The 22,733-nt window shown below is 39.6% G+C and overlaps 1 protein-coding gene across 1 annotated transcript; it reads left to right on the plus strand.

The window, feature by feature from the left end:
- The first annotated feature begins 499 nt into the window (after positions 1–499).
- Positions 500–13,032, plus strand: cog3 (component of oligomeric golgi complex 3). The gene is made up of 23 exons (XM_069663731.1): positions 500–667; positions 949–1,095; positions 1,196–1,257; positions 1,996–2,161; positions 2,719–2,793; positions 3,194–3,286; positions 3,546–3,671; positions 3,782–3,862; positions 3,944–3,987; positions 5,269–5,395; positions 5,997–6,088; positions 6,340–6,479; positions 7,062–7,222; positions 8,381–8,489; positions 8,590–8,708; positions 8,820–8,909; positions 9,554–9,674; positions 9,962–10,050; positions 10,175–10,309; positions 10,704–10,779; positions 10,899–11,026; positions 11,683–11,781; positions 11,949–13,032. Exons 1-23 carry the CDS (start codon positions 500–502, stop codon positions 11,976–11,978), a joined length of 2,478 nt encoding a protein of 825 aa, XP_069519832.1. The 3' UTR covers positions 11,979–13,032.
- The last annotated feature ends 9,701 nt before the right edge of the window (positions 13,033–22,733 follow it).

The raw sequence follows: 22,733 nt of genomic DNA on the forward strand, positions 1-22,733 counted from the left end.
ACTTTTATATCTTTTATTAATGTGTTTAATTGTTACCATTTTAATTTGCTCAATATATGTATGCATAAGTATGTAATTAAGAAGTGATTTGATTTGCACATAAGAAAAAAAGAGACACACACACATTAAAAACTAAAACAAAGTTCATCTACCACGAGTAGGCTATAAAACAAAAAAATGACATGCACTTAAATAAAATAAATTAATAATAGTATGAAGCCAAACGATGTGTTGCACATAAAGTTGACAAAAGAGACACCAGATAAAACCCTAAACGTGTGTGTTTAAAGGTTTATATTGTTGGTTTCTTTATGGGCAGGCCAGAACTACTATAAAAAGCAGTCATGTTAAAATATATTTGAGTAAATATTATTGAGCTGCGACTGAACTCACCACTGTAGCTGGACCAGCAGCTTCCACAAGCCCCGCCCACACTCCCGGAACAGGAAGTACCTGAGCGTTGCTGCTGCTGCTGACGTTGGTGCTATACAAAGTGACGATGGCGTTCACAGAGCAGTCACTCCTGGACCTAACAGATAAAGAAACCAGGGAGAAACTATCGTTATGGGATCGCCGCACCGATGCCATGGCTCCGCTAACGGAGAAACAAATGGACTCTGTCCTGGAGATCCGAGCAGCAGCTGAAACTATCTCTATCCCGTCAGAGGTGAGGTGTTCCTCCGGAGCAAGCTAGCAAGCTAACAGGGCTGCTAACTTACTTTCTTAACGTCAGTGAAGTTAACTAAACATAGCAAATGCCTTTGCATGAGCTTAGTTCACCTTTTTGACTTGTAAATATTATATTTAAGCGAATTTAGCACGTAACGTTAGCTTGTTGGCTACCTAGCGAGCTCGCACTTACACTCCGCCACGTCAATCCTCCTAGCTAGCTTCACTAGAAGGCATGTTGTGTTTTTAGAAACTAGAGAGCCCTGCTTTGTTTTTCAGTTGCCCATTGAAGACTTGTGCAGCCTTTCGTCACGGTCCTTGCAGTCTCCTTTTACAGCGACTGTGCCCGCTTCAACAGAGGACGTCCTGCTGAAGGGTTTCCAGACGCTCGAGATGGAGAATGACAGGATAGAGACTGCACAACAGGTGAGCCTCTTTGCCACCAGGAAACGGTGATGCAGCCAGGCTTACATACTGTGTCGTAATAAGAAGCATGAGTGTAATACAATGACAATTTGTGTTGCAGTTTTTTGCCTGGTTTGCCAAGTTACAGGCAAACATGGACCAGGATGAGAGCGAAAAATACAGGTGAATTAATTTCATAGTGCTTTACACTACACTGTGATCATACGGATTGTATTGGCCATGTGCCTATATGGAGGAGGGCTGGCTTAGAGTAAAGCAGCTTCAAATATGAATTATTATTTTTTATAGCAAATCACTGTTATTTACAATTTATAGCATCTTCGCGTGAACATTAAGCTCTGTGTGCTTTAAATTAAAATGCTTGTTGATCACCCACAAACCCACTAAAATACGTTAATTACCCCACATGGAGTCTACCCATTATAAACAAGCTCTGAATGGCTGCCCATATATGATATTTGTTTTGCAATTCAAATGGGTTAAGTTGAACCAGGTTAGCTAGACATAAACCTGTGACACAAGCATGCTTAGTTAGAGACACACGGAAGCTAATCATCAGTCAACACAGTAGTGTCAAGTTTGCTTTGAAAAGTTGCCATGGGTATACTGGATCTCATGTGATCAGATCAGAGTGTTCCACAGAGGTGGACGAAAGGAAAGGAAAGGAAAGCAGGGCAGGATCCACCGCTGTGTTGCTCTACTGGCTAAACTCGTCTGCTGCACTTCTGGCCATGACCCAGTTTGTGATGTCACAGCTGGTGTCTGAGAGTTTCCACTAGAAGAAGTGTATTACGTTTCTGCTGCTATGTGTTTAAAACATTGTGGTAAACCAAAATCACCTTTCAAAACATTATGTAGCATCCCTGCATCATGCTGTTAATATGTCTGTTCTCCCCTCAGGAAAACCAGAGATGCTCTAAACTGCTACCAGGAGCAATGTGATGCTATTCTGAAAGACGTGTGTGCTGCTCTGGAGCACTTAGAGTCCCTTCAGAAACAGTATCTGTTTGTGTCCAATAAGACGGGCACCTTGCATGAGGCCTGTGAACAGCTCCTTAAAGAGCAGGTAAGCTGCACCCTATTAACCTAAGCCACATAATATGCGGATCTCTGAGACTTGATCAGCGGAAAAAAGTTTAAATTATGATTTCACAGAAAATATTTTTCTTATTGTCTAGTTTAGGTGTTTATATTTGCAAACATGAACCCAAAAGCTGCAGATATATCTGTAATGTCTGTTCCGCTTGTCTCTGGAGCTGCTTTGAATAGGGAATTTTTCTAAAAGAAAAAAAAATGTGGTAACCAAAGATGACTAGATATATCGTACACGATCTAGTTCAGGACAGCATGACATAGATAAAAGCCTGTGTGAATAGAATATCACTAGCATGTATTATGCAGGTCAAAAAAATCCCACTGCTCCTCATTCTTTCCATGGCGTGTTTAATATCTTATTGACGCAGCATTTTTCATTCCGTCTCTTCTCACAGTTTGCTGCTTATGTTCACAAATGTATGTAGATTGGACCGTTCGAGGGAACTTGGACTGAACTTGAACTGATGTGAAATTAAACTGTCATGACGTGTCGTGTCAACTGAGGTTTGTTGTTTTGTCTCTTTGCAGTCGGAGCTGGTTGACCTGGCAGAGAGCATACAGCAGAAACTGTCATATTTTAATGAGCTGGAGAACATAAACACGGTAGGCTGTTTTTATTTGTTCTTTATATCTTATAACTTTTAATAACTATATTCATGCATTAAACATGTTTAGCACTAATTTTAACTTATTATTATATTATGTCCTAGATTAAAACATTATTCTGAAGCGTTTGGAAGCCAGCTACATGTCATACATAATTATGTCTTTAAAAAGTTTCACAGAGTATAATCAGGACATTTTGTCTCACTTCCTAAATGTTAAAAAGTGAAATCTGTGAAACTAGTTCAACAGATTTTACTTTGGTCTGGTTTCAAAGTACACATCTCCTGGAGTTATGACTTTATAAGTTAAAATAATTTTCTGACTTTAAAGACAGAGAGCCGGAGGATTATAATTCTTGGAAGTCCTTCAAGCTTTTTTCTTTTCTTTGCCTTTGCAGAGACTGAACTCACCAACCTTGTCTGTAAATAGCGAAGGCTTTATACCAATGCTGTCCAAGCTGGATGACTGCGTTGAATACGTTTCTTCACATGTAAGTAGCTCGCACTCTCCAGAGTTTTGTCTGTGCAGATCTAAATTATTAGCAAAGAAAGAATTAAACATCATATTTGTGTTTGAATGTTTGCAATGTCATATTTATACCCAACCTACTTTACAGTTTTGTTTGTTTGTTTTCAAGTGAGAATTTCAAGACAAATGCCTGAATAATAACTTTCATAACAACTGCAGAGCTGATATCTTTGCAGTATAATGTCTGCATTTCAACATTTTCTTATCTCTGTTCATTGCAGCCCAATTTCAAGGACTATCCCGTTTATTTAGCCAAGTTTAAACAATGTCTATCTAAAGCTATGCACTTCATGAAGATCTACATTGTCAACACTATGCAGACTCTCACAAACCAGTTAACGAAAAGGGTAAGAAAAGTCAAATCTCCTCCTTCTAGACAATCACATGGTATAAAGATGCATTAATACTGTTTGTGTTCTAATATCACCACATGATTTTCATGTTTTCTCCCCCCTAGGATCCAATGGGCTTGACCAACGCTGACAATGCCTTTACACTTTACTATGTAAAGTTTAGGGCAGCTGCACCAAAAGTTAGAGTGAGTATAATGTTTTAATTATGCACTGAAATTATGCATGGATAAAATCCCCCTTTTAAAATAGTTTTCTTTTCCTTTCAGTCTCTGATTGAGCAGATTGAACAGCGAGCAGAGAAGATTCCAGAGTGAGTTTTAGATTTTTTCCAATATAAAACCGAGGTGCTGTGTTGGTCTGAATATAAGACTTTTTGAAGACCAAATCTTATATTCTCTTATATATCTTATATATCTTTATATCTTATATAAATCTCATATTTTCTATATCATTTAGATTAAAGCTCCTGTGAGGAACTTTCCGTTTGTGTTGATTTTGGCGCCCCCTGTGGACAAAGCCGTAGCTCTTATCTCTTTGCTGATTTTGTCCTGTACATGCTTAAGTGGTGTTTTTTTAACAAATCATCCTGCTTTCTTTAACTGTCATACATATCACTCACTTTAAATTTCTGCCCTGGAAAATGTAAACAAAGGCAGCGTGCAGTTAATCGCTGCGTCTGACACCTACCCTTCACCAGCAGTTTCAGGCATTAAAACTAACTATATAGAAATAATCAATCTTATCGCTCAGTTTCATAAACATCAAAAAACTCCTCACAGGAGTTTTAAATTGTCCCATTTAAATTAAATTAAATGGCTTTCAAATTTCCAATAAATCATTAACAATCGAAGTGAGGTCTATTTATAGAGCAGTCTTGAAACAGCTGGATGACAGCTCTAGTAATGTGCATACATTCGTTCCGTTTTTCAGTAACATACTCGCACACTCTCCTGTTGATCTCTTAAAAGCGACCGCTTTATGGACCACGGTACGATCTTCTCTGTCTCTGTTAGGTAAGACTGTTAGCATTTTTAAGACGTGGCGGCCCATTGCGGCTTTTTCCGGGCCTGCCCTCCCCGGACCGGTCCTGGGGGACTCCCAGAAGCTTGACCAAAGGTATGGAGGGCCGAGCTAAGTCCACTGAGAGCGCAGGAGGACGGGGCACGGCCGGCCCCTGATCTTTTTGGGACATTACACTCTGTCCGGAAATGGCAGACAGAGCAATTATCTTAAAATTTACATCATTGCTCCGCCTCAATTGTTGGTTAACTTGGCGCACTTTTAAGCCATTAGTTCTGGACAATCACCGTGTCGCTCCATCTTTCATCCCCCTGGCGCTGTAGCTGTGAGTGACGGCTGGCCTCTGTCATGAGGGGTACGCTCGCTTTACAGATGACTGGCGCCGTCTACTGTTGTGAGCGTATGTTGGCCTTTAAAAGTCGAATATAACACGACCCCACTTTTTCAGATGTATGTCAAGGGAAAAAACCTGTCTTATATTCAGACCAATACGGTATTCGCATTCCTAATCGATCTTTTCCACCCTTCTTGAGCCAAATTAATTCCTCCGACCTTGTAATTATGTGAGCAGATACCATCAGCTCTTAGATGAAGTCCATCAGTGCTACCTGGACCAGAGAGAGCAGCTCCTCAGTCCCAGCATTACATCCACCATTACTGACCTGACCAACCAAAACAGCAAAGACCACTGCGCTCTGGTAAGCTCTTCAAAGCACAACTTCCCTTTAGATATTGTAAGGTGACATTTCAGCCTGTGAAAAATGCACAGTTGGGTCCCTGTGGGATTTTTTTTGTGTTGCAGGCACAAACGTGTGCACATGATAAATGAGTCTAACCTGGGCGTACTGCAGGCGTCTGAAGTGAATTTCTGTGCCGAGTGTTGCTTGTGTGAATCTTTTGGCATGTTCCTCAAGTGTATAAAAATGAAACTGACCCAAAGGTCGGCGAAGCAATTCATGTAAAATATTTTTAATCTAATTTGATGCTTCAGAAATCACTGATCTAATTTTGGAACCTGGACAGACTTTGTTGTTTGATGCTCTTGTGATATTTAAAAATACTTCACTAATTGGCTTGATGGGGATACTGTAATTAAAGGTCAGAATATCATACAAGTGTCATAAAAGCTGCCCCCCCTATCTGAGATGTTTCTTTTAATAAAGGTTACGCGTCTCGTTAATGATTGCTTTAATGAATGCCTGCATCATTTATGTGGGAGGATGTTTGCTTGTTTAATAGGAGTCAAAGCAAAGTGTTGGTAGCCCATGCAGCGGGTGATAATTCTTGTTTGTTGTACAGGTTCGCAGTGGCTGTGCCTTCATGGTTCACGTCTGCCAGGATGAACACCAGCTGTACAACGAGTTCTTTACCAAACCTACAGCCAAACTAGAGTGAGTAGCAACTTCCTCATTGGTAAAACTGAACGCACACACAGCCATCGATTTGAGGCACACATGCGAACGAACCAAAATGCATGATTTTTCTTGATGTGTTAGTTACAACTATTTAAGTGCTAAAATATTTCTTGCATACTTATTTTTAGTCTTTGCTTTAATTTTAAACTTGAAGCAAAACTCAAACCTTTAACCGTAAGTGTTATTTTAGACTACAAAGTAATTAACTGGTGTTTAATCTCCGACAGCGAGCTTCTAGAGAAGTTATGTTTGTCCCTGTATGACGTCCTCCGGCCTCTAATCATCCACATCATCCATCTGGAGACGCTGTCTGAGCTCTGCAGCATCCTCAAGAACGAGATGCTTGAAGACCACGTTCATAACAATGGTAAGTTGGAGCTTCTGTTCTCCTAAAAGCGTATCACTTGTCTCTTTTGGTGTTAAATATGGACTTTGGGGTTTGTTAGATCACATTAAAAAAACTTTAACCAGTACTTGATCTTTTGGTAAATTTAGCTCTGTTAGAAAATTATCTAAAGAATAGAATTGTTTAAACTTTTAGAGCAGAAATCAATATCACAAAATATATATAAAACATACAAAAAACAAAGTCTAAAAACTTGAAATCAATCTTTTACAGTGGGTTATATTCCTGCCGAACTCTTAGTGGAGTCTATACAATATAACGTTTCCGCTCTTTGTGCTAAGCTAAGTTAGCTGGCTGCTGTTAGCCACATTTTTACTGGCGGCCTTGAGAGTGGTATCACTCATCTTCTAATCTAACTCTTAGCAAGAAGTCAATTCAGTGTAGCTTCTAGATTTCAAACCTTTCTTTAAAGCTTATCAACAATAACACAAGAGTTTTGTGAAGTTGGAAGTCAAACAAAGCGCTGTTGGACTAGAGGGCAGGGAGTGCTGTGCTTTTTATATGGGTTCAGCTGTGCACTGACCTCTGTGTGCTTTTGTGTAGCTACACAGCTGGGGGCCTTTGATGCGGTAGTGAAGCAGATGCTGGAGGATGTCCAGGAGAGGCTGGTCTACAGGACTCACATTTACATCCAGACGGATATCACGGGCTACAAACCGGCTCCAGGGGATCTGGCCTATCCTGAGAAATTGGAGATGATGGAGGTAAGTCTTTTTATAAATTCTTTTTTGTTTTTAGCATCGTCAGAATCCAAACTTTCATTAATTATAGTCAGTACAGTTTGTTCTCAACCAGCTTTATACAACCTGGATGTAATTACGACTGCAACAAATTAATATTTTCATGGCCATCAAAAATATCTCGAGCTTAAGATAATGACTTTCAAACAACTGACATAACTGGCATGACTGTATGTCTGTATGTATGTATCTATAATAAATAAATATTAAATTAATATAAATGATGAATATATTGTTCACTAGTTAACTAGTTAAATAAATATAAAAAATAAATATAAAAAATAGTAAAGTTTAATTTATACAAATAAATAAATAGCTAACTAAAAAATAGTTAACTAGTTAAATAAATATAAATAATAAATAGTTCACTAGTTAACTACTTATAAATAAATAAATAAATAAATAAATAAATAGTTAACAAGTTAACTAAATATATAATATATATTTATATAAATATAATTTTATTAATATAAATAAACAACTAAATAGTTGACTAAAAATAAAATATATGTAAAAATAAATAGTTAACTAGTTGGATAAATATTAATTATTAAATAGTTCACAAGTTCACTAGATAGAAATAAATATGAATAATTAGTTCACTACTTAACTATACAGACATAAATCGTTAACTAATTAGATAAATATAAATAATCCTTAAAATATGATGACATCAGATCTGTATCTGCTCATGTTAAGTGGACAAGGAAAAATACATGTTAATGCAGGTGTAAATGGGTTATCAGTCTGTGACAGTCTGGCTCACATTGTCTTTGAATCTTATGTAGATCCAAACTCGATCATACAGGTGTTTGTTTGTGTTTGGTCCACTGCATTGTCAAAGCAGAGTTGCTAAGATAAGGTTTGGATGGCATTTTTTTGCTGATATGTTTTGATGCAAATGGAGAAACATAAAACATTATGAAATATCCCTGATGCTCTTGCCCTGATGCTCTTGCTTTTTTTTTTTTTTACATGTAGATTCCATTATCGGTCATCAAGACTTTTCTTGGTAGCTGAGCCACCTGTCTGTTAATTTGCCCTTTAAAAACATGTTGTTGAAGCAAATGGAAAAACGTGACTATCCTTCTATTAAGTCTTTCCTCACTTCGTCATCAACAGAAAATTGCTCAGAGCTTGAAGGAAGAGCAGATGAAGCAGATGTCACAGGAGTCCATGTTTTCTGATGTTCAGCTTGAGGATCCTGATGCTAAAAGAAACAGTAATGCTGGTGTGTGTTTCCAGATTGTTACACTTGCTTTTCGACAACCTTTTTTTTTTGTTATTGTTATAACCTGATGGCTTTTGCTTCTTTTGTACAAAAAATACAGGGAATGTAGAAGCATCAAGCCTGCAGGCGTCAATCTCTCCTGCTGATCTGCACGGCATGTGGTACCCTACTGTCAGACGAACACTTGTTTGTCTCTCCAAGCTCTACAGATGTATAGATGTGAGTCGAACATTTTCTATACAAATATATGGTTGAATGTCTGCTGTATAGTTCCTCCACTTATGCATATATTATTCCAATGTTTCTTACTGTGTCTTGGTCTTTTTCCAGAGAGCAGTCTTCCAGGGTTTATCTCAAGAAGCCTTATCTGCCTGCATCCAGTCCCTGCTTAAAGCGTCAGATATCATCCTTAAAAACAAGGTTGGCACACATGTCTAACAGTACAGTTTTGTTGTCTATTGTTAGAGAACTTTTCAGACTTATTATTATCAAACAAGTTGGAAATGTGCCTTTCTTTTGACATAGTAAACAAGATTATTTCCCTCTTAGATAAAATGTGATCTGTTATTCAAAATTCCTTCCGGCTGCAGGATCCTTAACGAAAGCAGCTGGGATGTCATTGCGAGTTTATTTTAATGAGCGCTTTATTATGCTCTACAGAGTGTTCAGCAGACCATCCGTTATTTATGGGCTTCTCTCACCTTCAAATTTGCTGTCTATCTGTGCTAACTGGCCCGTTTCAACCTAACACTTCAAATTAAAGCAGCAGCATCAATCTCAGAGGACGTGTTCCCACCCTGTGTTGATGATGTCTTTCTCCAATGTTTCAGTCGCTAGCTGAGCAATAAATGATTTCAGCTGCCTTTTTTTTCTTTTTTTTTCTGTGTCACAGTAATGCGTCCCTTTCCAGCCGTGGTTAATCAGCAGTTATTAATTAGACATATTCCCTTATCTTCTCCAAAGCTGGTGCTTTTATGTTCTGTGAAGCTTGGATAGTCAGCAGATGCCCTTTTGTGCTGGCAGCCTGCAGTGTGGATTTAACAGTGTGCTATCACTTTCCGCAGACGCAAATAGATGGGCAACTTTTCCTGATCAAGCACCTGCTGATAATGCGCGAACAGATTGCCCCGTTTCACACCGATTTTGCCATCAAGGAAATCTCACTGGACCTGAAGAAAACGCGAGGTAAGATAATTAAAGGTGGAGGGAACATTGGTGTTCAGCTCCATAAAGCCAGTCATTACATTCTCATGCTCATTAAGCAACTTGTGCCTATCACATGCACCAGTGGCAACAATTAATGTGGAAATTACAGTGTAATCCAACACCATAATGTACATTAACTGATGGCTCACAGGGCAGGCTCGCTCCTCCTATCACCCTCATCTCAGTCAAGGTCATATTAAATTTGCAGCACTAGAGGGCACTGTAATTCTACACCAGTCCAGATTACATCTCTGCTTTGTGTTAAGATGCTGCCTTCAAAATCCTCAACCCCAAGGCTGTTCCCAAATTCTTCCGACTTAACAGCCACAACGCCATACTTGAATTCCTGTTGGAGGTGCAGTGCTTTTATTTTTTGTTTCCTTTTCTTTCATTAAACATACTATAAGTACTTTGATAGCACCCTGCCTTTAGGACACGGCACTTGATAGTGCTAAAGCCTTTGTCTCTGTGGCCCTCAGGGAACTCCAGAGATAAAGGAGCACTACATCGACTCAAAGAAGGACGTGGACCGACACCTGAAGTTCAGCTGCGAGCAGTTCATCCAGCAGCAGACTCAGATCTTTGTGGGGAACCTTGAGGAGTTTCTCACCAAGGTAACTGTTCCAGCGCAGGTAGACTTCGCCTCAGGCGGCTACGGATCATCCTGACCTTCACTTTTTCAGCGTTTACCTCTTTAAAACTAAAAAGTGCTTTACTGACATCTGTTTTTTCATCCAAGATGTCTAAGTCATTTGCTGGTGTGTGTCTGTGTGTGCATGTGTTGTCACTTTATTTTGTGAAATCTTTCAGTGCAATTATTGTGCTGCCATAATTAGTCGCCTGTCTTGTTGTCTACCTCCCTCCCTCAGTTTTCTGTTATTATTAAGTGAATTCTTTGTCTAACTCAAGATTGCCAAATTAGCAGCGCTGCTTTTTTGTGCTTGTTTTCACACACACAAGTGAAGCCTTTTCAAATTGTAATGTTTTGTTTTGACTGCCTGCACTCAGGTTGCAGCTCTGAAAACGATGGCTATCCAAGGTGGTCCCACGTACAGCCTGTCTCAGCAACCTTGGGCACAGCCAGGTAAGATTTGTCTCAGGGAACGCCACTGGCATCATACCGTAATTCATCAAAACTTGTAAAGCCAATGCTAGAGGGCATGTCAGTGTTTTTTCTCAGTGCTTTTTTTTTTCTCTTTTCAGCTAAGATCAACGATATAGTGATGACTACCTACCGGGTGATGAAGAGCAAGCTGCCAAGCACTTTACAAAGCATGTCCTTGTACTTAGCCAATAGAGACACAGAGTTCATCCTTTTCAAGCCTGTCCGGGTGGGTGGCAGACACACTCGGGTGCAGCGTTGTACCGCATGAGTCAATTTCTTTTCAAACCATTGTTTAAGCTCGAAGAATCCTTCATAAAGTGTTCACACAGCAGGAATGCCATGCGCTTGAGCTTGAAGGTCCAATCAGTAGCGATTAATGATCTGAATTAGAGGTTATCCACATGTGTTAGCGAAGAGTTCAACTCACAGACAGAAAGGCAGGTTTGTTTATCTCTCCACATGGATATTAAAATGAGTTATTGTGCAGAGATTAGCATGTCAACAAACCTCTGACTGCATCAGAAATCATTGACTTACATTTATTCATTAGCGAGAATTAGTCACTGTAGTAAAAGGCCTGTCAATCAATTTAGGAGACAATCCTGTGGTTGAAATCTCGTCCTGGCTTTGTCTTTTTTTCTTTAAATGTGGCGCGGATGTTGTGCCCTCAGCTATAAATTATCAGCGTGATTGAACTCCTAATAGAGAAATCTCTGTGCGCCGCTCATCAAGGTGCCAGGTTAAGCCGAAAGAGAGAGAAACAAAACACTCCAGTTGACATGGAAACAAGATAGTGAGGGGACGTAGGCCAGATGGAAATGTAGTATTAATTTCCCTCCAGCTCCCAGTAATAGGATGGCTTTTTTTCCCCCCCCTCCACAGAATAACATCCAGCAGGTATTCCAAAGACTGCACGCCTTGCTTCAGGAGGAATACAGCGGAGAAGACCTTCAAATCATCGCCTGTCCATCTCTGGAGCAGGTACAGTACTGCCGGATTAGCACAGCCCAAAGGCACCTGACATAGTTTTAATAATGCAACATCCAAAACTGCTGAGAGCCACTTCAGTGGAGAAACGCTAGATAACGAACGCCGGCTAAGTCACGGTGAGCACTCATCGCTTTTTTTTCCCTGCGCCTCTTTTCCAGATTAACCTGCTGCTGTCTGTGAATAAGTAATGTGCAAGTTCGACGTACATTCTATGCTGGTGTGCATCGTCTGGATACAGCAATTGGATGTTGCAACCCCAGCCATAACCGGGAGCTGTGAGGCTGAGTAGGCGAGATGACCGGAGAACTGCACCCGAGCTGCAAGCGTGGACCGCAAGCGCTGAACTGATGGCGATTTAAAAAAAGATCCCACACAAGGCCAAAGACTCTCTGACAGAGGCTCAAGTAGCTGCTGGTATGTTCAGGCTCAGGTATTCATCTTGAAGTCCGAAGCGGAGGGTGTTATTTTGGGTACTGAGGTCATTTTGTTCAAAGGTGGTGTCGTGGTGAGGGTTGTTTCCATGTAGGAGAAATCCATTTTCAAGGGTGGATTAAGCGCATCTCTCTTAACACCAAATTGGTTTGAATTAAAAGAATTTGCACACTATGTGAGGACGAGGGGGGTGAGTAATATGAAGGGTGTTCAGACAAGGACACTTTGGGTGTGCAAAATAGACGCACTAAAGGGTTGTTCATCAGCCAGGTAGCTAATGGCCAGTAAAAGGGGGCCTGCATTCAGATTCCTAGAATAGATTCCCCTCAGTGGGTTTGAAGGATAACAAGAGAAAAAAATGCTGCAAAATATTTTATTCCTCTATTTTAAAATGTAACACTCTTTGTAACGTTTAGTAGAAAACTCCATGGTGGCTTGATGCTCGACAGGACGCTCAGGTCCAACAGGTTTTCCTCTGTGATCATAACAAAAATCATCTTGTTTCCTTGTCTGAAAAATGTTCTTTTGTTATTCTGCTGCAAATATGTAAAAAAAGTCAAATTAAATCTTATGTTTTATACTTTTTTTATAACTAGGCTGATTAAAGCTACTCTACTTTTACTCTGGCTAAATAATGGACGTTTGACCTTGACAGTTTTGCACTGTAGACTTTATGATTTATGGGTTTCCTAGCGGTCCTCTCAGAGTAACACAAAGTAACAGGACACTGTCTGTGTAATATTTGCTTTGGTGTGTCCCATGTAAAATGACGTGTACAGTTATATTATTTATGAACATTCTGATTAAAAAAAACGGTTAATGATGTCCTTTGGTTTTATTTCTAGAGGCACTCTGTCATTGAATTCAAATTCTCGGGACACTTCAGCACGAGTCACTTCACACAAATGAGAAACTGCCATTCAAGGACATCATTGGCTTTAGGGGGTCTTTTTGGCAGACTGTTGCTGCTTCATTGGCAGCCGCTGCCTTTCCATCTGTGAGATGAGGCTTTGCTGGGGCTTGACCTTCCGTGGACTGACAGCCTTTTGATAGGTGATGAGGGACTGGATGTTCTGGAGCAAGACATTGATCTCTGCACTCTTCTGCTGCGGAGACCTCTGAAGCATGTCGGGCCCCGGCAGCGTTAGACCTTTGCCTTGATTTAGCTGCGACAGCGAGGAAATATAAAGCAAAGCAGAATCAATGATTTGGCCTGAAATTGGGTCTACACTTCACATGTCTTGTATTTCTGCTTTTGGCTACAAATGAATATTGATATCACACTCACTTACTTTCAATTTTGCCTCTACATTTAGCCGTAAACAGTGTTCAGCAGAGGTGAAAGCCATGCAGATGTGCTCCTGGGATTGGTTGGGGAAGCTGAGGTGAGGGCTCGGTGTAAGCCACAGGAGCGGGGCCGGGCTTTATCATGATTCTTCCCATCCAGCCTGCTCCACCGCTTCTGCAAAGCTCCTGTGTCACTGCAGCAGGTGCTTCCCCATGGAGTCACATTCACCTTAATAAGGTGAAGCAGCTTGAGAACAAAAAGCCCCTCTGAGGTTTTACCTAGACGAGTCCTCATTTCTACCTGCTGCCAATTCTATTAATCATTAAGATACAGTCAATTAGAAGTGCTTCTGCAGAGAACTGCTGAAAAAGATTCTTAATAACAAAATAATAAATGTACTACTATATTATTTAGGGTTTCAAATCAAGTATTAGGAATGATTAAACAACCAATCCTACTAAATAGAGACTTTGCTGCGATCACTGGTTCCCTCTTGCTCTCCCCTGGTGCTGAAACTGCCTGAATATGAGGTTTTTAAAGACGAATATCTGAAGCCTAAGTCAGTAAAAGTACGTCAGTAAATGTCACCTACCCACTTCCAAATTAAAACATTTGAGTAAATGCTAGATATCACATATCTTGTATAATGTAGGATGTGAGGGAGTTCTACACGTTGCAAACCTTAACTATAAAAAGCTACTGTGATTTCAACCTGTGAAAAAGCAGCTTTTTCTGGTACTAAATGTTTTCTAGTCGATGTATTTTATTTCGGTGAATGAAACTTGGTCCTTTGCAGTCAAAGCAGCAGCCAAGAGTCAAATCTGTAGGGTGGCAGATGCTTGTTTTTCCTGTCCTGTAATGCAGTTAAAGTCATCAGGCCATGCAAAGATAAGTAAATGTAATCTTCCCGAGTTAGGCCTATCTGTCCGGGCTGGATGGAGCGTGTGTGTAACCTGCTTTAGGGGTCTTGACGATCTGAGCTCCTTTCAAATTTCAAACCTTTCAACCTGCGCTGTATCATGGAAAATGTAGCATCAGAGATTCAATGGCATAGAAATTTAATTTGAAAAACCATTTAATGGTGGGAGCCAATAATGGTCCGAGAGCGGTTCTGACCTTTGATCTTTCTGCATTGCCGGGCCGCCATCAGTCACGCTCTCGTCTGCGATAACTGCTGCACCCTTCAGCAAAATCTCTGATAACTTCCATGACTTCTCACTGCAGAAAAGCTGACACAAAGAAAGAAAGAGGGGGAGAAGAGGAGTTCGTGTAGGAATGCTACTACAATCTAACTTCAGATTTTAAGCAAAATTGCAATAATTATTTAATCATATTTATTATTAGAAGCCCTGCTCATGTCTTTTGGAAGCAAATTATCACCAATTCCAGAATTGTTGGCATAATTAAATATTTCATACTTTCATACCAAAATACTTTTTTACTTTGAAAACCATCTGTCTGACAAAATTCCAGTTCACAAATTCAGACAGAAACTTCAAGTGCCCAAATATGTAAGGGATAATGTATAGTGAGCAGGTTGTTATCACGGCGATAACAACCTGCTCACTATACATTATCCGGCTTATTACACGGCTACCTACTTACAAAATATTTGACACAAAATATTGATTTGGAAATTATATTTATTAAATTAAAAATGATTATATTTCCGTAGTCCATTTAATAATAGTCAGTTACACTCATAGTGAGAGCTGGGTCTATAGCAACGGTGTAGCCTTCACAAAATGAGGCAACCAAGCTAATATTACCTTAAAATTAGCTAACCAAGCTGTTATTTCTCACATTAAATGGAAAAATTTCCAAGACACAGTGAACCGGACCGCAGGAATCAGCGCAGCACCTGATTGAGGTTTTCTGTCTCGTCACTGTCAAGAGTCTGTTGACATTTTTCCCCCCCCATTCACCGTCTTTAAACACCGCCGTATCCTGTGATATGTTCTGTTTAATGTTTACTTCATGTGCCGTCTTCAGTTTTTGTAGATCTCTCTGTCGTAGCCTCCCCTCTGTTAAGAGGCCTACGTTAAATTTACCGGACTTCTTTCGACGGATTGATATGATTACACTTAGTCCTCCGGATTGTGTGATTAGAGCCGCATCCCTGGTAACGGTCTGTTCTTCATAGCAACGGTGTGTTATCGAGAGATAACTGCTGTAATCAGAATTAAGTATTTAACACAGCCGTGTATTAATCAACTTTAAATGCTCAAGTTGCCCGATGATTCAAATTCTGATCAAATTATCTAAGTAAAAAAAAAGCAGCTTGAAATTCAGAACAACATTATTACTTTTTGTTCTCATTTTTTAGGCAGGTCAGAGTCATTATTATACAGTTTGATTAAAAGAACATCCTGATCCATTATATCCAGGGTTGATTGCTTATCCTGAAGCTGCTTAATAAAGAAAACCACATCAGTCTAATGACATGCTAGAAGCTCATAAACTGTACCTTAAATCCTTACAATGACAATGCAAGCATACTAATATTTAGCACATTCACCATCTTCATCCAGTCTCTAAACGTAGCTCTTTAGGTATTTGGTCACAAACCAAAATATGGGGAAGAGGGAAGGTCAGAAGCTCATTAAAGTCATTAGTGTTTAACTTCTCTGCAGCATGGATATTTGTACCACATTTTATCACAATCCAGCCAGTAGTTGTCAAGATATTTCCCTCTGAACCATAAATGCCAACCCCATAAAGGCACTACAAAGGGAAAGTCAGCAGATCACCAAAGTCAGTGGGCTTCCTCCTCTGGGGATCATGAATGTCTGAACAGAATTTTCCTGGCAGTCGTTCAGGAGTCGTCGAGGCGTTTCAGTCTGGACCAAAGCGGTTGACAAACACTCTGCCGTCCCTCGAGCCGCGCGGTTAATGTGGCCAAAAATACTTAATGAAGGCTTTGGAAATTACTACCTGTAAATGTCACCTCTTAAAATCCAGATCGTCTTTATTGTTTAATAGTTAAATGTAATAAAATTAGTGGCATTTCAAATTCTCCACATTAAGTATTCGGTGGTGTTTAAATGTCATTGTCGGTGTTAGATTGCTTATAATTCAATTTTTATGGCTTTTTCTGTTTCATCTCTTAGCTGCACAATTTGTAAGTGAATGAAGCTGAAAAATGAGCAAAATCACACTTTATTTAATTTCCCCCAACATGAGCGAGTCACCGTATCAACGGTAGTGTTACATGCACTCTCACTCTCTCACCTCTTTTGGGTCATTGCTGTTGGCTATCTGATCATTGGTCACATGGGGTTCCTTCGGCTGCTGGCAGTGCTTAAAGCGAATGTTCGACACATCATGCAGTCACTGCTCCGACGAGGTTGGGATCTAAAAATGTTCATAAAAAAAAAATTCACCCTTTCCTTCTTAAAAAAGACAAATATATAGCATCAAAATATGCTACTTAATGAGGTATTCAAAGCGTGTTTCGGTTTGGCAGCAGCAGAGACAGAGGAGTATGAAACGAGACAACACAGACTAATTGCATATTCTATAAGTGGATTCGTATTATTTATAGAAAAGAGGAAGCAGAGCAGCTTAAAAGTGGCATTTGCCTCCATACCTTGTCCAGATTAGTTAAAGACTCTTCAGTTTCTCCTTGGCAGGCTGCTGGGAGTTCGGGGAGTTTCCATACTGTGCGAATCCAACACTTCATTATCTGGGGATATCTCCAACTCCGACTTCATGTTTTTAGGAACGCTCTGAGGAGAAAAAACAAAGACTCTTCATAATTTATTAAATTCTTTGAGGTCTTTAACTTGTGCTTCATGAATAAATCAAACCCATGTCCCTGGATACCATGTCATATCATCTCTCACAAGATAAAACCCACTCTGTGACAAGGATAGACAAGGCTCTGAAAAGTTAAATTCACTGCTGCTTCTCCGTTCTCTAAAACACACACAAAGAAGTCATATATGCTAATTGCATGTGTTCACCGTTTGTCTGAGGTTTCTCCACAAAGAGCATTTTCAAATGTTGGTTTAATAACATAAAAAAATACTCAGACAACAGAGGATTCCTATCCTACTCCAGATGTCATTGCAGCGCTTTTATTTTGTCAAGGACATCGTGACTGCGGTTAAGTGACGGGGGGATTTTACAAGCTAGAGTAGCAGATCTTCTGGGTATTTACCCCACCTTAACACTCTCATCTGCTCTGATTTCAACCCCACATTCTCTGTGGGAGCTTTAATGTGTCTCGGGTTGGGTATTGATAGTCTGCAAATGAAAAAATAAATTAATATTTAATAATCTTATCTTAGGAATTCACAGCCGTTTGCCAACCAAGGTCAGGGATTCATAATGATCATGAAATGTGAAGAAGCGGCACCATGGCTGCTGCACTCCTCTTTGAATCTCTATTCAGTCTGCGAACCCACTCTGATTCTGGTTACAGCTCCCCTGTTAAATGTGTCACATATTTACGTTAGCTTTCACTGGAATCAGTCCTTCATTAAGAGTGTAATGAGCCAAAACATGAAGTACAATCAAATCCAAATGCCCTGCGATAAGTACAACCTGCTGCAATACAGTATAATGTTAGGATACGATTTTATTCATTGTCTTGCTTGAAGTTGAATGTTTGACTGTTTAAACTGAAACTAAAAATACATTTATTTATCACGTTTATCTTATGAAAGCTTACAACAGATAACTACAACTTTTTTGCATCCTGTTAAAGCTCAAACTTTCGGTTTGTGTCGCCCCCTGTGGACAAAGCCGTACCTCTTATTTCTTTGCTGATCGTGTCCTGTATATGTACGACAAGTGTTTTAACAAAAAATCTCATCCTGTTTCATTTTAACATTCAAATGTAGAACTTGCTGTGTATCTTTGCCTTGTAAAGTAAATAAAAAAAGGCTGATTGGCAGCGCAAAGTTAATCCCTGTCTAACGCCTAACCCCCCAGCAGTGGTTACAGGCGTTAAAATGAAGTATAAAGATATAATCAATCTTGTAGCTGATGGTCTTGTTTGCTTTTGAATGAGGGAACACAATGGGCCCAGTTAGTGACGCGTTTTCCATCAGCCAGCAGTGGTTGGTCTGACAGAGAGGGTAGGCGGAGCTAAGCGGCTGCTTTTCCAGTCTCTGCAAGTGTTGCAAGTAAGCAGTAATCTACTATGGCTGAACAAACAAAGAGAAGATCGATGACTACGATACAACTTCAAAAATAATTGAAAATCCAAAGAAAAAGCCACAAATTGGACGCTCACATGAAGGCAAAAAGGAAAGCGACCGTCAGCGAGGAAAATCAAGAGTTACAACCGGAGCCAACCATGGACGTCACACATGCTGCTTTCATCCATAGAACATGCAAGCCAGATTCTTCTATGTGTGTGTGCACGCACATGAGTGAGTTTCTGTGCGTAAGGAGTTGACTTTGAGTTGACTTTAGGTAGGAGAATAGGTTACCCTTCCATGATGTAGGTAGAAAGTACGATTTTTTAAAAAGTAAATAATGAACCTAAACAAAAAATAATATGTTTCATATATAGCACCTTTCCATCATAGTTATTTACAATGAGTCCTAAATTTCACCAGGTGGAACAGTGAGGCATGCTGTACCAGAGTTCCATAAGGTGAAAAACCTGAAGTGGCAAACAAAGACAACAATTCCACCAGTGCCACAATGGAAAGGCTCTCTACCAGAGTCAACTGGAGTATCAGAACCAGTAAATTACTTTCGCCGCCTTTTCCACAGAGAAGTAATTGATGTCGTCAGGCAAACTAATCTCTATGCTCTACAGTGCGACGTCACTAGACCCCTCAATGTTACTGTTGCAGACATGGAGCAGTTCATTGCACGTGTTGATGATGACTAAATGAAATGAATGATATTGAATGAGAATGATTAAATGAAATTAAACAGGAAATAAATTTGATTTTGATAAAAAAAATGAGGTCCCCGTGTCTTATTACAGGTGTGTGTAACTTTCTTATTACGATGTTATTATTAACATATATTCCAAATAACAATTAAGATTATATTAATTTAAGTGTGTAAATATTGAGTTATACATTTCACTAAGTGTAAGTTGGATTTGTTCAGTCTTGATTTCAATAAAGGGATGTTTTTAGAGAAAAATAAGATTTTATGGTACTTTCCATTATTGCGAATTGTTGCCACAATTTACCAACTACCCCCCTATAAAAATATTTCCATGATTTCAGTCATTTTAAGTGATAAAAACACATTAAAACATTTTTTTTCATGTTTAAGTATTAATTCATGCAACAGAGGGGGCCTGGTAATTGAAGGCTCTACCTCCCACACTACTCCTAGAGACTTTAGGTACCACAAGAAGGCCTGCATCCTGGGAGCGCAATGTTCTAGAGGGGTAATATGGCACTATGAGCTCTTTAAGATATGATGGTGCCTGACCATTAAGAGCTTTGTAAGTAAGAAGAAGTATTTTAAATTCTATTCTAGATTTTACAAGAAGACTGTGCAGAGAGGCTAAGACATGAGAGCTCTTCCTAGTTCTTGTCAGCACACGTGCTGCAGCATTTTGTACCAGCTGAAGAGTTTTTAGTGACTTATTAGGGATGCCTGATAGTAACGAGTTACAATAATCCAGCCTGGAAGTAACGAATGCATGGACTAGTTTTCCTGCATCGTTTTGAGACAAGATGTGTCTGATTTTTGCTGTGTTACGAACGTGTTAAATAATTGATTTTACTTCTATCAAATACTTCATTATTATGTGCCTATTTGTGGTATTATTCCTCTCTGAATGATTGCTCTGACATTGCACATTTTGTGTTAAAGGAATGCTTTACTTAATTATCCTCCTGCCAATAAAACAAATGTAAATTCGAGTCTGGGAGAAAACGAAAGAAAAATAGGATAAGAAAAAAATCCATATCTCCAGCGCTCAATAATTAAGAGGTTTCAGAATTGCTAATTAACAGTCCTCCAGTGGGCCATTTATAGTAACTTATAATGAAAACTATTAGTCTGCAGTTGACCAGAAGATACAAATAATGTTGCCGTCAGCTACAAGTGAAGAGAAAAAGCTTCAAAGTGAAGATAGAGCTGATCTTTCGAAACCTTGTGCTTGTTTCCAGTGCACACACGCTGTAGGTACCTTTAAACTCAGCATGAATATGGTGATGGAAATCGCTGTGTGATGTACACAATGATGCATCTGCTTTATTTAGACAAGGGATGCTGCTAACATGGTTTATTAATCACAAGTGTCCTGGGGTTCATTTTGATGTAGTGTGTACCACAACAACATAAGCAGTGCAGCTTTTGTCATATGTTATTCCTCTCTGTCTATCTCAGCCTTTACGTCCTCTTGAACGTCTGTTAAAATAATGGCAGTGATTTAGAACGCGTTACCCAGAGTTATGCCTGCAATATGAGGAGAAGAAGCGATACATGGAGAGCGTTAGCAGCCAATAAAATGTGCTTCAGGCTTCATCATACAGTATGTATCAGTAAACTTTCCACCACACGGCATTGTTATATAATGCATGCAATGTTGGATTTGCAAATACGTTATGCTCTGTTTGCTTCCTGAATAAGTTAGAAATAATCTGAACGTCCAATTGGAAAAAAAAAGATTTGATCTTGTGCCATTTTACTCAAGAGACCCATAGAAAGCCTTGCTTTCAGCTGGCGTAAACCTCAGTAATGCATTTCTGAATGTATCAGAATTAGTATTGGGGAAAATGTCTGGCTTGTGAGAGACTTCATTTTGCAATACAGAAACATAACATGCAGAGACAGACGAGGGGCAGATGGGCACTTATTTTGTGTAGTGTGGTGCATATAAAGTAGGGGTTATACATGTACATATACTGTATAAGTGTATCTAATTGGAAAACCAAGGACAAGAAGTCTCTGCAATACCAAGTCAGGTGTTTGATATGTTCCCTTGGTTGTAGGTCTTATTCAAGCCGTTGAGAGGCATTACACTGAGTCATAAAACGATACATTCAGCATTGAATCCATCACAGCAGATATTATGAAAAGTATCACAACGTTCAGAGGAATACATTTGTTCCCAGTGATCTCTGTAAGTACAGTTTATGCAGCCCCGAACTCAGGCAACCTTGGCTTCTTCTATAACAAATTATTACTTTATTCTCTCTAAATCTTAACGGTGATTAAGTCTATGGCCCACTGATGAAAGCCTTTGCATTTGCAGTATTACAGACTGGGTGTCTGTGGCGACTTTAACGGAAAAAAATCACAAGCGGCGCCCAGTTAACGACGTGTTTTCCATCAGCCAGCAGTGGTTGGTCTGCCAGAGAGGGTAGGCGGAGCTAAGCGGCTGCTTTTCGGGTCTCTGCAAGTGTTGCGAGTGAACAGTAATCTACTATGGCTGAACAAACAAAGAAAAGATGGATGACGACAGATATAACTTCAAAAATAAGTGAGAATCCGTCAGCGAGGAAAATCAAGAGTTACAACCGTAAAAAAGGGAGCCAACCATGGATGTCTGGTTACATTGGGAAGTGTACTCCTTCAATTACTATATGTCATTTAAGGTGCTGCCAAAGAGAACAAAACTGAGATCTTTTAGAATACTTCTTTGACGGGATATTTTAACGCTAAAATGACCTTAATGTTTTCAGAAATGTCTGCATTGCCAAAACAATTGACCCTATCTTCAATAAATGTTCTATAAAGCTGAGGCTAGTGAATGACTATAAGCAGCAAATACTAAAGAGGCTTTAAATATTAAAGGCTGTGAACTGTAACATAAATGATATCAGCTCCTGCCAATTCTGTATCTCTCTCTTAGTTTACACAGGCCTTTATCTTCTCCTGTAACTTCCCCCTCTCCATTTGTCTGCTTAGCTGCTGCGTACGGACAATAAAGCTGTAATGTGGTTTAATGTTGTTCAGATTTGCAGAGCGGTGGGACATGCAGGTCTGCATCCGGCCGAGCAGAGAGAGTAAATCTCTGAGCTCTTCATTGGGTTATGTCTCTCCAGCGAGACTTGTCCCGGCTTGTCATGGCTCTCTGGATAAATGAGCTGCATTAAAGGGGGGGAAAAAAAATAACGTGTCCTTTTTCAAAAATCCATTATGTTTTTTGCGTTAATTGCAAATCATTCATCACTGCTGTAATTTGCTTCACACAGCTTGAAATGGAAGCTCGTTTTTGTATTCATTATAGAGAAACACAAGTAAATAGTAGGTAAATCACTGCATCCATAGTGCATTTATCATTCCGTAC

The sequence above is a fragment of the Semicossyphus pulcher genome, unplaced genomic scaffold (genome assembly GCF_022749685.1).
Source record: "Semicossyphus pulcher isolate SPU_LCO1_2020_fin unplaced genomic scaffold, fSemPul1.0.p SCAF_15, whole genome shotgun sequence".
NCBI lineage: Eukaryota > Metazoa > Chordata > Actinopteri > Labriformes > Labridae > Semicossyphus > Semicossyphus pulcher.

Bases quoted from the DNA above. Each gene is read 5' to 3' on its own strand.
- cog3 (XM_069663731.1), top strand. From the start codon at position 500: ATGGCGTTCACAGAGCAGTCACTCCTGGACCTAACAGATAAAGAAACC. The intron at 2,162-2,718 runs GTAAGCTGCACC...GTCTCTTTGCAG, and splicing joins AACAGCTCCTTAAAGAGCAG to TCGGAGCTGGTTGACCTGGC. The intron at 3,287-3,545 runs GTAAGTAGCTCG...TGTTCATTGCAG, and splicing joins TTGAATACGTTTCTTCACAT to CCCAATTTCAAGGACTATCC.